The 12,142-nt window shown below is 41.8% G+C and overlaps 1 protein-coding gene across 12 annotated transcripts in view; it reads left to right on the top strand.

Moving 5' to 3' along the window:
- LOC111269841 (uncharacterized) overlaps positions 1-9,564 on the top strand; it is a 29,763-nt gene extending 20,199 nt beyond the window's left edge. For 2 of the 12 annotated variants that reach the window (XM_086972241.1, XM_086972247.1), the window contains 3 exons: positions 321-676; positions 4,431-4,735; positions 5,200-5,489. In XM_086972241.1, the coding sequence (XP_086828367.1) occupies positions 321-577 (257 nt within the window). In that variant the 3' untranslated portion in view covers positions 578-676; positions 4,431-4,735; positions 5,200-5,489. Of the gene's footprint in view, positions 1-320; positions 677-4,430; positions 4,736-5,199; positions 5,490-8,645 lie in introns of those variants that run through there. The other 10 variants (XM_086972239.1, XM_086972243.1, XM_086972242.1 and 7 more) reach the window with 7 other exon arrangements.
- The last annotated feature ends 2,578 nt before the right edge of the window (positions 9,565-12,142 follow it).

Below are 12,142 nucleotides of genomic sequence, written 5' to 3' on the forward strand. Positions count from 1 at the left end.
TCCTGGGTCGATTCTAGGAAGACAGCCAGATTCTACAGCGAACCACTGACGCAGCGGGTGAAGACGTTACTATACGATTTTTTAAACGGCGTGTATCCCTTATTATTGGACTCGAGCAATGCTCAATTATTAGTTAAATCTAAAATGAAATATTTTCACAAAGTTGTTCTATTCGATTCCTAATGTGTATCAAAGACCTTTTTCATCGATATTTTTTTAACACATTGCGTATCTAAAACATTGTAAGTTATGATGACGGCAGACTAAGTTGATTCAACCTAGTGAATACTAGCAAATTTCTTGTTATATTCTTATTTCAGGAGCTATTCTCTCCGAAAACGTATTCCATGTCGGCTCTAAGCATCTGACCACCGCGCCATCGACCTGTAGAGACCCACGCAACATCGTTTTCGTACCTGTTCAAAAAGGGACTTCCCTTATGCCGTTAGCAACCGTGATGCAACACTTACCAGATACGAATCTTGGTAAAATTGTCTCTTGTAGTTTTATATCAGTTAGCGTACTCGAGGCAATGAGGGTTACCTGTGCTAAAGGAGGCGACGGTTCATGCGTTTAGGTTTACCTTTGGTCGGACTTTGCGTGCCAGACATATGTTTCTGACAGATCTCGCCGCTCCACTCTCATACCAGACGACCCTGTCTTTCGTTCCGTAACGGTAAACATGCTTGTCAATGCGGCTACTGCACTCGCTACGACGACCTAAGATGTCCCAGTCACCGAAGAACTTCACTGAAGTAATGCTTTCATCGGTTGGCTTCGAAGAACGCCGTTAAGCGGTTAATGCTTCCAAGTGTACATCGGTGTTCACTAAGACGATCCGCAATATCCATCGAAGAATTATAATTCCGAAATAGTTTGAGCTTACGGAATGTGTTTTGCTTTGAGTGATTTACGACAGAGTTCAATGTGTATATATATTTTCAAAATGGTGCACTGAGATGAAATTTTCATGAACCGTTTGCCCTAACGGGCATGCATTAGTCCACTCCTATTTCCAGGCAAAAACATGCTCGTTGTAGAAGAATACAACAGACCTGTTATGGCCGACAAAAATGCGCTACTTTTGGAATTTGAACGGAAATTAGGTGTTACTTAATCTTTCTGCGGTGGAAAAGCCTGCCGCAAAATTGAAAGCTTTATACTTTAGCTCAATTTTACATTACTGTCAATTGCTATGTGGCTCTTAAGAATATACAGAAGATCTTCGTGACGCAAACCGGAAGATCTTCAATAGGGTTCAGATTGGAAAGGCCCAAAAAGCTCATCGAAATTGATCAAGCTATTTTTGATACATCTAAGTTTTTCACACATGAAGTTAGGTTTTTCGAGACGGTTTGCGCTTTTAAAACGTTTCGCGTTTTTCCAACTTTTTGGCCGTTTTGGGTTCCTACATTTTTAGGGCTTTTGGTCTGCTATCAGCTCAAAATGTAGATTCATTGAAATTTCTTATATATAGCATATTCGAGTGGCACTTTAATGGCTTTATATCTACCGATATTGACCGCTGATACTATTTGAAGCTTATTTAAAAAAAAAAGAAAACTTTCAAACTTGACTGGCTAATTGTTTAGGTCCAAAATTCGCTGTGGATAATGGCGACATTGAATAGTTATGGCCGTCAAGAATAACACTTCTAGCGCATGCAAAAGGTTTCACTGATGTATTATTTGTTTAGGTTCGATCTTAAAAATAAAGCATATAGATATATACATATATATGTATTCGACCAGGCAGGCAACTTGCTGCGGCGCCAGATCCCCCCAATGCTAATTTCCCCCAACAAATTTTCGTCCAGGGCCGAGGATTTAGTTTTAGAAGGCTACAGTACGCTGTCCTGTGTCACAGCTGCAACTGTCACACTGAGTGGCAGCCTCTTCCCTTTATGTCTATTGCTCTATATAGACAGACAATGGTAGACACGCATTTGGCATTGCTAAACACCCGAGGAGTCAATCGCTGCGGAAACACGCTGGCCGATTGCAGGTGATCTTGCTATAACGCAGGAGTACAATAGATAAGCTGCATCAGGCCGAAGACGTGTTAGCTATACGTCATTTCAAATAACAATTCTTATCTACTAAAATTGTTTGATATACTGGAGTCGATTACCTATAATTGTCCACAAATGTTGCGATAGCACTGGATATAATGAAATTCAAAGATTATGTTTCGTCTTATTTTTCTTGCCTCGCTTGACGGCGCTGGAGGCTCACATTATTTTTGAGTATATTTATTATACCTGATATATTATATATATATATATATCATTTCGACATCTCGCACCATAGCTCTAATGTGACGCCTGGGGACAAAACAGTGTAAAACGATTGGCGTCCACCATATTCTATGTAGATGATAATTGATTTTATCTGAAACATTTTCTCATCATGTACGCATAAGTAAAACTTATTTTAAGGTATTCGTGGCTTTCATCATTTTTATTGTCAATGCCTGAGGGGCACAATCGCATTTTAAGGCTTTTTAATCGTAAAGGGTTAATACCATAATAGAATTTATAGAACAGGATGCTAATCCGAAAAATTCATTGAGCTAAGCAAGCGCCTGTAAAAAAAAAGTATCATCTAAAGTCACTCTATGATTCAATGTTTTTTTTTTTTTTTTTTTTATCTTATCTATTAAATATCATATTTACCTCATACGTGTTTGAATGATGGCCTACGCACCAAAGATGATCCATGAACTGTGGTTCTATTAAGGCGCAGTTGTCAATTTTTATGAAGACGAAACAAAGGCCGGTATCCTTAAGCCAATTTCAACACGTCTATCAGGGTTTATGAATGAAGTTCGACATTTGCTGTTGCCGTGGGCCCGAAATAGCTATAGAAGCTATGGCGAGGCAAACCATTGGAGTGCATCTTTTACGATGTACTGCCTTTTCATCTTCGTAACAAGGTGTAGATTCATACACTTGCTAAGACAGAAAACTAATGACTGAATAAAAAAAAAATAGATGTTTTCAAACACCAAACGGAACCGGATATAACTGTGGCGTAATAAATTAGTGTTCTGCCTTTTACCTAAATTAAGAGATTCATGATAAACAGACATTTAGCCTGCGTTCATAGTTAAGAACTGATAGTTTAGACGCCTGTAATGATATCGCAACATCGCATATATATATATATATATATATACTTTTTTTTTTAAATTAAACACTCAAGTGTGAGAATTAGGTAGTCTTCAGTGTTGGACGTAGGACTACCATTCTTATTGAATAGACCAACTCGATACAAAATAGGAGAGAAAGTAAGCCCTTTTGAGCCTGCACATACCATCAGTTTGTCGTTTGAGGTGGCAGCGGTTTACTTATAATCAAATAATATTCTCCTTCGTATTATTTCACACAAATCCAGACGATAGCGACGTTTTAGATTACCGTGGTCCCATTGAAAGCGAACATGGATTACACGAAGCAATACAACCTTTCGACTGACCTCAAAGAAAATATAAAACATACATTAAAACGAGCACTATGTTTATGTTAAGAAAAACACCTGCAGCTACAGCTCCAGCGTACGAAAAGCTCTCACTTATGTAATCTTTATCATATAAAATCCAAAATGATAACCAAATTGCCCATGCTGATAACTATGCTATCCGATGACTACTATTTACAAAGCTGTGATGACCTGAATAGAAAAATATGGGCCAAATTATACTTTACTTCTCGCTCAGCATCAATAAGCCTCCGGATTGCCTTACCACCCAGTCACCGTGTGGCCTTACCGTACACAGCTACGTGCTGCCCGTTACAGCGGTAGCTGCTTCCTCGGCATCCGCATCCTACTCAGTCCATTTCGTTCGGAGTAAATTTACAGTTTTAGTTCAGTGTAGCAGATAGGCCGTGCGGCTAGTGGCAGCAGACGTTCTCAGAGCGGATTGTTCAGCACGGCCGATAGGGCCTGACTTAACTCCCACTCCCTCTTCCCTTTGTCAGTCTCTATCTTCCAACTCAAATAGTCCCCAAGAGACTGAGCGAATAGTCGGCCGCCACTGTCGCGATCTCAGTAGCAGCCGAACGCAGTACCGACTCTCTGATTGCGAGCCCTCGGATGCTACTGCTACTGATTCCCCAAGCTACAGCACCTCGCTACAACGCGAACGCCCAAGTCGAATGCCTTGCCCAAGAGAGGGGTCGAGCGGGCCGATCGGCTGGAAGGGACTACCTCTAAGGGCGGCTTTATCGCTGTAGTATTTAGAGGCCCTAGATCGGAAAGCTTGCACGGCGAAAGCGCTGGGAAGCTTTCCTTTTCTTAGAGGCTCAGTCGTATTCAGAAAAAGGGCAGTGGAACTTAAGAGGACACGGAAGAGTAGAACAGAATGGCGCGGAGAAGGAAGAGAACCTGCTGGACCTGCTCTAAAAACGCTGTGTGCGGAATGCTTTTCAGTTTTTGGCAGAAAGGCGCTACACAGGCTGAAGCTGCAGCGATGACGACGGTGTCGAATGGGGCTGCCGCCCACTTCAATGAAGACCATACAACACGTTCCTAAGACGGAGGCACATTTTTTGTGTCAGCTGCACCCGTCGCAAGGAGTCACTCAGGGTGGGGGAAGTGTTTGGAATCCAGAAGGACGCTATGTAACTGATCCTCAGTCCAGAGGAGAGACCCCCGACTGCGCTGATCCGGCATCTACTAACTCCGCTCACTCTGTTCCTATTAAACGATACAGTCTCGTGCGGTTAGTAAAAAACGTGAGCTGTGACCTTGCAAGAGAATTACTTTAACTGAAAAAATACACAAAAGTTGTGTTATGTATATTCTATATAGTAGAAAGTAAACGGAAACAGTAAACCAAATGTTCGTTAAATACAATGTCCTTAAACGGTTCCATTCATACAAGGTTCATAAACGATTGCCTTTATGTACAAACCAGTTTTGATATTCAATATTAACCTGTGGTATAGTAGTTAGCAGGTAGTATACAGTTTTTTTTGTATTAGACCTAGCCATTGTTGTTTCGCGTCTGCATGAATAGCAGCCATCGGTAAACTGATCTAGTTGCAACTAAATAAATCCGCAATAAAAAAAAGAAACATTAGAAAAACAATACAGAAAATGAAAAAAACGACGCAATTTAGCGCCGAAGAGCTGATATTCTTGGACATTATAATGAATCACTCACAGAGTCTTCTTTTTTTGATTATCCTATTTTCAGGTGCTAATTAATAAATAAATAAATGACTTGATACGGGCATTTCATACTCGTCTCGGTAAGGATGGCTTCACGTGTTTCGTAAGGCAAATACTTGTTGCGAAAACACACATTTTTTATACTGCGAGACGGCAGCATTTTTTACTCATTTCACGGCTAAAAGATAATATATTAGAGTATCACTGATACAAAATGTCTCTTCTTTAATTCCTTCAATACTATCTAATAAGAACATATTCTGTAGATTTATACAACCTGAACGAAATAAATCGGCTAATTGTATTAGTTCCTTACTGGCTTTTTTTACGGTATTTAGAAATTTCTTCAAATAATAGATGAACTAGCATTTTGTTTCCATTACCCGATGTCTACGTTGCCCAAACGCCAGGCCCAACCGCCTTCACCCGCAGAATGTATAGATCACCTTCAAAGTCACAATATACGTATACCTAAACGGCTTTCTATCTTTATCTATTGATTGAGAGGATTAAACATCGGCCCCTTCTTCTCATTTTTTTCTTATTTGTGTGAATGAAGTGCCTCGATGACTAGACGTTACGTAGACTTATGTTTACATCTTCATTGGACTATAGCGCCATCTTGTAACGTTTGTTTGCAGATGTCAGGGCCGCCAGTAATATTAACTTGAAAAGTTAAGATAAACCGATGTGATGAGATTAATCAAACAGAATACTTAAACAGAGAACCTGACGTTTCCGCTATTGAACGGACCTAGATTCGTTCTGCTTACGAAAATCGTTTTAAGAAATGCCAAATATTGTATATTTATACGTTTTAACGTACCGTTTTAACGGTGATTTGAAGGATAATGTTACTCAAACGTTAGTTTGGCTTTTCGTCTATTTGTTTTTGGGCAAGACTAGGAACCAGGAGGTTGTCCTGATAATTTGTAATAAAAAATATTTGTCCTGAACTCTGTTTGGGACCAGCACGAAGTCCCATAAGAAGCTTAGCTGCTCAAAGGCAGCACAGCCTGACATATATGACAGGTGTTGTTCTCAACGGAAGACGCCACTGCCCAGCTCTAAATAGCGCATAGTTTAGTTGAGACAAAATCTATAGATCGTGGTTTTTGAAGTTCTTCCTCCTAATGTAAATCTAAAAGTGCAGTATAATCAGTATTAGCGATTATATCGTGTCGAGTTACTCAGTATACTACGGAAAATGCTAGTGGACGATGCAAGGACCTATAAACAAATCCATGATCGCAATATGATTGTTACTAGAATTCAGTTCCCGTAAAGACCTCCTAGAAGGAGAACTAGAAGGGACATGATTAATGCGCAAGGCCAGGCATAAGGTGGCAATGATCTTACTTGTAACGGAATGAAATTCGAAAAGCGTAGCGATGTGCTCGACCGTGTACCAATCTAGAGAAGCGGTGTGGTTGATTAAGGTATGCATGGGATTTTCAGAAATATTTACAATGAACCATAATTGAAAACAATCGTCCCTTAATTGAACCACTGGGAGCCGTCGTAGGCTAGTATGACCGTGTAATATCCATACGCAAATAACATGAAAAACAGGCAATAAAAAAAGCGTACAATCTAAACCTTTTCAGACAGGTAAGGATTTTCTGCTGCTGAGGATATTTACGTAGGTTAAATCATTACGAGTTTGGGACTGGCGGTTGTAAATATAATAATCGAAAAAAATGCCTTCTACGAGTATGAAACTATATCTGAGCGAAACCAAGATTATTTACGAAGCCTAAGATTTGCCTGCCTTGGCGTCATCAAGGCGTATGCCGTAATCAGGAGAAACACGCCCCGAGAGACAGTAGACGTGCAAGGCGCACGGCCCGTCTGGATAATTTGAGTGATTCTGGAAAAGAAGCTGATGTGGGAGGAAAAGTCTGTTAAAGGCTGTTCATGAAAATGAAAAAGCGTCCGAAACTGGCCAGAAAGATGAGTGCGGGACATCGTGTCGCATCCAAATTTCTAAATTGCAATGAAACTTTTTGAGCAAACAAGAAGATCAATACGAAAGTAGGCTTCCTCATACGACAAATACGATGTCACGCCAACAACGGCCCAGATCCATATTCCGAATCATGGAAACATTTCAGAGTAGATCGATGTGGTGCAGTAAAACCACAGTGCGAAAAAACCTACACAAATGTGAAGAAATAGGGGTCAAGTTGTCATCCATCTAAAGGTCATATACAAACCCGCACTTCGAAGTCGGCAACTATCGAAAGTGGTTTCGGACTATGGGGAGCACGATACGAGAAAGAAAAGAAGCCTTGCAACGTGTAGCTGTAACGGAGCCCACGGCGAGGGTGGCGTGACCCTATTGCAAGGAGAAAGAGGAAGTATCCTGCTACAGACACTGCCATGTGCCACGCGAATGCTACTTATCATGGATTTCCGTCGACACTTTGAGCTCGACTTAGATGTTTACTCTGTCAAAAGTCGAGTAGAGCCGACGACGATGGAGAATGCTACACACGAGTGTAACGCAAGACACTTGCTACGACTTAGACTATCCACTGATGCACGGCTTATTGAAAATATAAAGGCGTACTACGGATCTGAAAGTCTGAGACCCAAAACATTCGCTAGAAAAATTGTTTCGTTAACTCTCATGTTGGTAGCCTTAGATATGATATACTGCTGCAGTTATGAACTGTTTATACGCTATTATAGCTGCTATCATACCATGTGTGAGCTTTTCTCGCTACGGCTCAGATCTCAACATTTTTTTTTTGAGTTACAAGCAAGAGAAACAATGCTTTTATTCTCTTCGAAAAAAAGGTTCGTTCAGGATCCAAATTATTCCATACCTTTACCATTAGTGAGCCTGACAAACTGCGACAGAACGAACAATCAATATGTACAATATTATCACACAGCGAAGACACAAACTATATCCTCTTTTATGTCGTTTTGCTTATTGTTGTGCTCCAATCGAGAACTGGATCAACTGTTGGGCCTTTGGATCTTCAAGCTGACGGAGCAATGTAAACTCAGAATGCTACATCCATTATTTGGTAAAATCATATCGAGTCAACCGCGCGACACTGAACTATAACTAGATCTATCAACAAGCGTGATGGTTTTATGTCTTCTGGCTTTCTTAGAGTCCCCGCTTCTCGACAGGGCTTCTCTGTCTGTCCATGTATCCGTCTCTCTTCGAAACGGTCTACTCGTTCTTGTAAGACTGTTTTATCGTATGTTAGCGTCTCTGTATGAGTAGATGTGCGCCATGCGCTAGCAACGTCCGTCGGGCCATCGTAATCCTCGTCCTCTGGGGATCCTGACACGGCTCAGAGCAGCTTAACTTCGTGCTTAAGTTCGCAGTACCCTATAGCGTAGTGCACTACACGATATGTATACATTAGTATACTCGTAGGGCGGCTATGCTAGTCTTTTTCATTCCCAACACACACACAGTTGCTTTCTTTACCCTATCTCCCCTTTCAGAAACAGGCGCTCGAGGTCGCGGGTTCCGCTGATTTGAGACAGAGACGGTGTTCAGTAACGCCACACAACGGCACGACGTACAATATGGGACATGATAAGATGCTGATACTGGAAGGTGACTCGTCGAACAAGTGCTACGGGTATGCCCCGGAAGATTGGTCAGGCAGATCGACCAAGTCCGTTACGGCTTACATGTTTGGACCATCCGACAAGCAACAATGTCGCTAGCGGCTAGCATCCATATCATTTACCTTTCCCGATTTGTCATTCGCTCTTCGTCTTAGAAGCGTCAGCGACCAGCCCCCGGAGGCTGTTGGATCTTCCGTAAACAGTTTCCGTATAGCTGTATTTGCGGTAATGTATCAGCTACATTCGGGTATATGTCGCTTCCGTATCTCTGTCCTGAGCTGCTGCTGCAACACAGGGGCGCAGAACCAGCGTAGACGGCGCTCTGATGGCCTCGTTATCTCGTCGGAGGTCAGTTGCCGCTGGTAGCCAGGCTTATGCCAACTGCCAACTGCAGCGGCGGTAGTGGTGATCACACTGAGGCCGGGGATACAAGGGCGTTAACCGCTAGTGCTACTAAGGCGGACCTTGGCAACTTTTATCGGTCGGTAATGGCTATAACGACAACAAACAACAATTGCGGAGAACAATGATCCGTCTACGTAACACCACGAATGTACAGTAAATCATAATCATATTACTTTAATTAATAATAGCAATTTGAGTCATTGTATATTCATATAATTATAAGAAGCGATCCATCAATTGTTTTGTTCTCGCATTTTCGATTCGACCTTTAAAATACCTTTAAAAATAAAGAAATTCAACTAACATGACAGGTCCTTACGGCCGCATCGGCCATGTTGACTGGTCAACAATGATATTAAAAGAAATAAATGGCAACAATAACAAATGCTTTGCACGTACTTCTTATTTTTCCGATAATAATAGTAATAATAACCTCACTAATTATTAAAACTTAAGAAAAAAGGGTTTTCTTAGACCACACATGTGATTCTTCTTCATATACCCAAATACGATACTCGATGCTTAAGCTAGTTCTCTTTAGTATCACTAAAATATGCTGATATATTCTTTTTGCCATAGTCTATCCGCTACCCTCGTCGCCCTGTTGTTTATTAGGCCAAGGGAAATCGCGAAGTAATTGATCTTACTGCTTGATATGCTTGGCTAACTGGCCAGCGTGGTTGCAGTTATTTACGTAGTACTTTTAGCTAATCCTTATCGCACTTTAGACATTCGCTACGGAAAGAAGAGCCGCCGTCGAAAGGGGGATCCAGAGAGAAAACAACAACGGAAAATGGAACATGGGGCGAAATTCGCCCTGTATCAAACTGCGTCAATCGGACTGCGTTAGTCGAATCCGAACGGAAGTCAATTGGCTGGGTACCAACAATCTAAAAACAGCATCTGCAATGGCTTTTGTTACTGCTACCGGGGTGATTGTCAGCGTCGTGCGCTTCTGTAGGTCGTAAAGTTATTTATTGCAATATATAGGAGGGCATTTCTATCTGCGACAACTAACGGGGCAACTGTTCCAGAAAGCGAGAAAGGGCGTACAGTCGCGTAGTACAACGGCAAACGGTATTTGCACGAGCCAACGCGTGCTGAATTAAGCTTAAACGTCGGCAGATCGAATGTATACGGATAGGTAAAGAAACTGATGTAAATGTGCTGGAATGAAAAATTTCTTTTTACGTATTTTCTAAATATTGCACTGTATACATGGGTTTAATTATAGGTGCAGGCCGCTTATATTTAAGATATAGCTTTTATATATGAGAACAAAAGAATGACGCTCCGCTTTCGGTCTGAAGTTGCGATTGTAAGATCTACGGTGAATGCCATCAGCCTGGTCACTAACTAAAAGAACTTCGATCTGCCCAATTGCCCGAAAGTTTAGATTAGCTTGCTGATTACTGTCGATGAGGGGTACAATCTTTGTCGGCTACTCAGACGTTCCTCCAACCGACTACGATCTTTTAGCGAACGCCTGCTTAGATCTCGGTTCGGTGTACTTCGTACAATTTTGGTAGAACATTATCTAAGGAGCCCTTGTTTGTCGGTCCCAAGAACTGTGTGGGAGAGAGACAAATGGTCTAAAATTGAGCTAAATGGTAGAAATATTCTAGTGAAACGATTGTCATAGAGAAGATGTTGACTAAAGCATTTTCACCTGAAACAGTGGAGCTTTCCGTTTATCTTCTGGCGGCGGTCATGAGGAAGGAGCGCCTTTATCGCATATATTAGTTAAATTGATCCGGTACGCTTTCTTTACCGTATAGGAGGTTTGATATGTATCAACCAAAATATACAGCGAAAAATTCGTGGATATTACACAGTAAGCTGTACCGGTGCTGGAGCTTCGAAGTTAGATTCCTTTACATTGATTCAGTTAATCTCAGGCCGTTAAGCTTAGTTCATCTGTACTGCACACGTTGAAAAGACTTTCCAAGCTGATCGTTCTAGCAATTATATGCAGCTACCGCACTGTGCAGCTTATCTCATTGAAGGAAAGCTCACCCTTTTCGATGGTTGTATTTTTTGTACAGTTGTCGGCTACGATGATTCTGGACTCATCTACAGACCTTCCACCATAGCCTGACCTTTGTATTATTGTGACTGATTAATTGTTGTTGACCAGTTTCGGTTAACGTTGGCGCTGCCTGGCAAGGCCATACGTGTCGCGTCACTGTTTCAAGTTCTGCTTTGTTTAGTTTCGATAGCCACCATCGACAGCTTTGCGGACATCCGATCCTAACAAACAGTATTGCTCGCAGCACGTTACCGAACGTTGCAGATGCGCTCGTGTATTGTGCTGGCCTATGGAAAGAACTCCTTTACTGGTGAGTTTGCGTCAAACACCATAGGCTTGACTGGTTCGGACCTAGGCGGCACCACGAGGGTCTATGATCACACACTACATCGTATTCTATATACCGTATGTTGCGATAGCGCAGTTATCTGCCCATGGGAGCTGCGTGAACGTGTGTGCTGTATGTGTTTGTATGTACGTGTATATGCTAGTACGACTGGATACCGTTACAGCAGACATTGTCTGCTGTGGCTGGGCTAAGGTCCAGCTGACAGACTAACTGACTGCTCACAGTGTTGGGCCATTTGCGGACGTCCATCGCATTGGTCTGATTGGAAAACTAGTCCAATTGGCTTCTACCCATACTGAACTTCCCACTTCAGCATATGTGCAAACGCAGTATAGTTCTATTCGAAGGAATATGATGGTGTACGAATGAAGCGTGTCCGACGCACAGTTCGTAGAGACGACTGATACCATTGCCATTTCCGAATACCTACCAGAACCAACACAGAGTACTGGCAAACTGCAATAAAGCTAAAGGATTCCGTTGAATGCAGTCTGTGTACTCGTTTTTACTTATACCTACATTCCGTCATGGTCATTCCGCCTCAGAGGAACTTGCAGTTGGAGTCAGCGTTGAAGTAATACCCCG

Source organism: Varroa jacobsoni, unplaced genomic scaffold (genome assembly GCF_002532875.2).
Source record: "Varroa jacobsoni isolate VJ856 unplaced genomic scaffold, vjacob_1.0 scaffold_1420, whole genome shotgun sequence".
Lineage (NCBI taxonomy): Eukaryota > Metazoa > Arthropoda > Arachnida > Mesostigmata > Varroidae > Varroa > Varroa jacobsoni.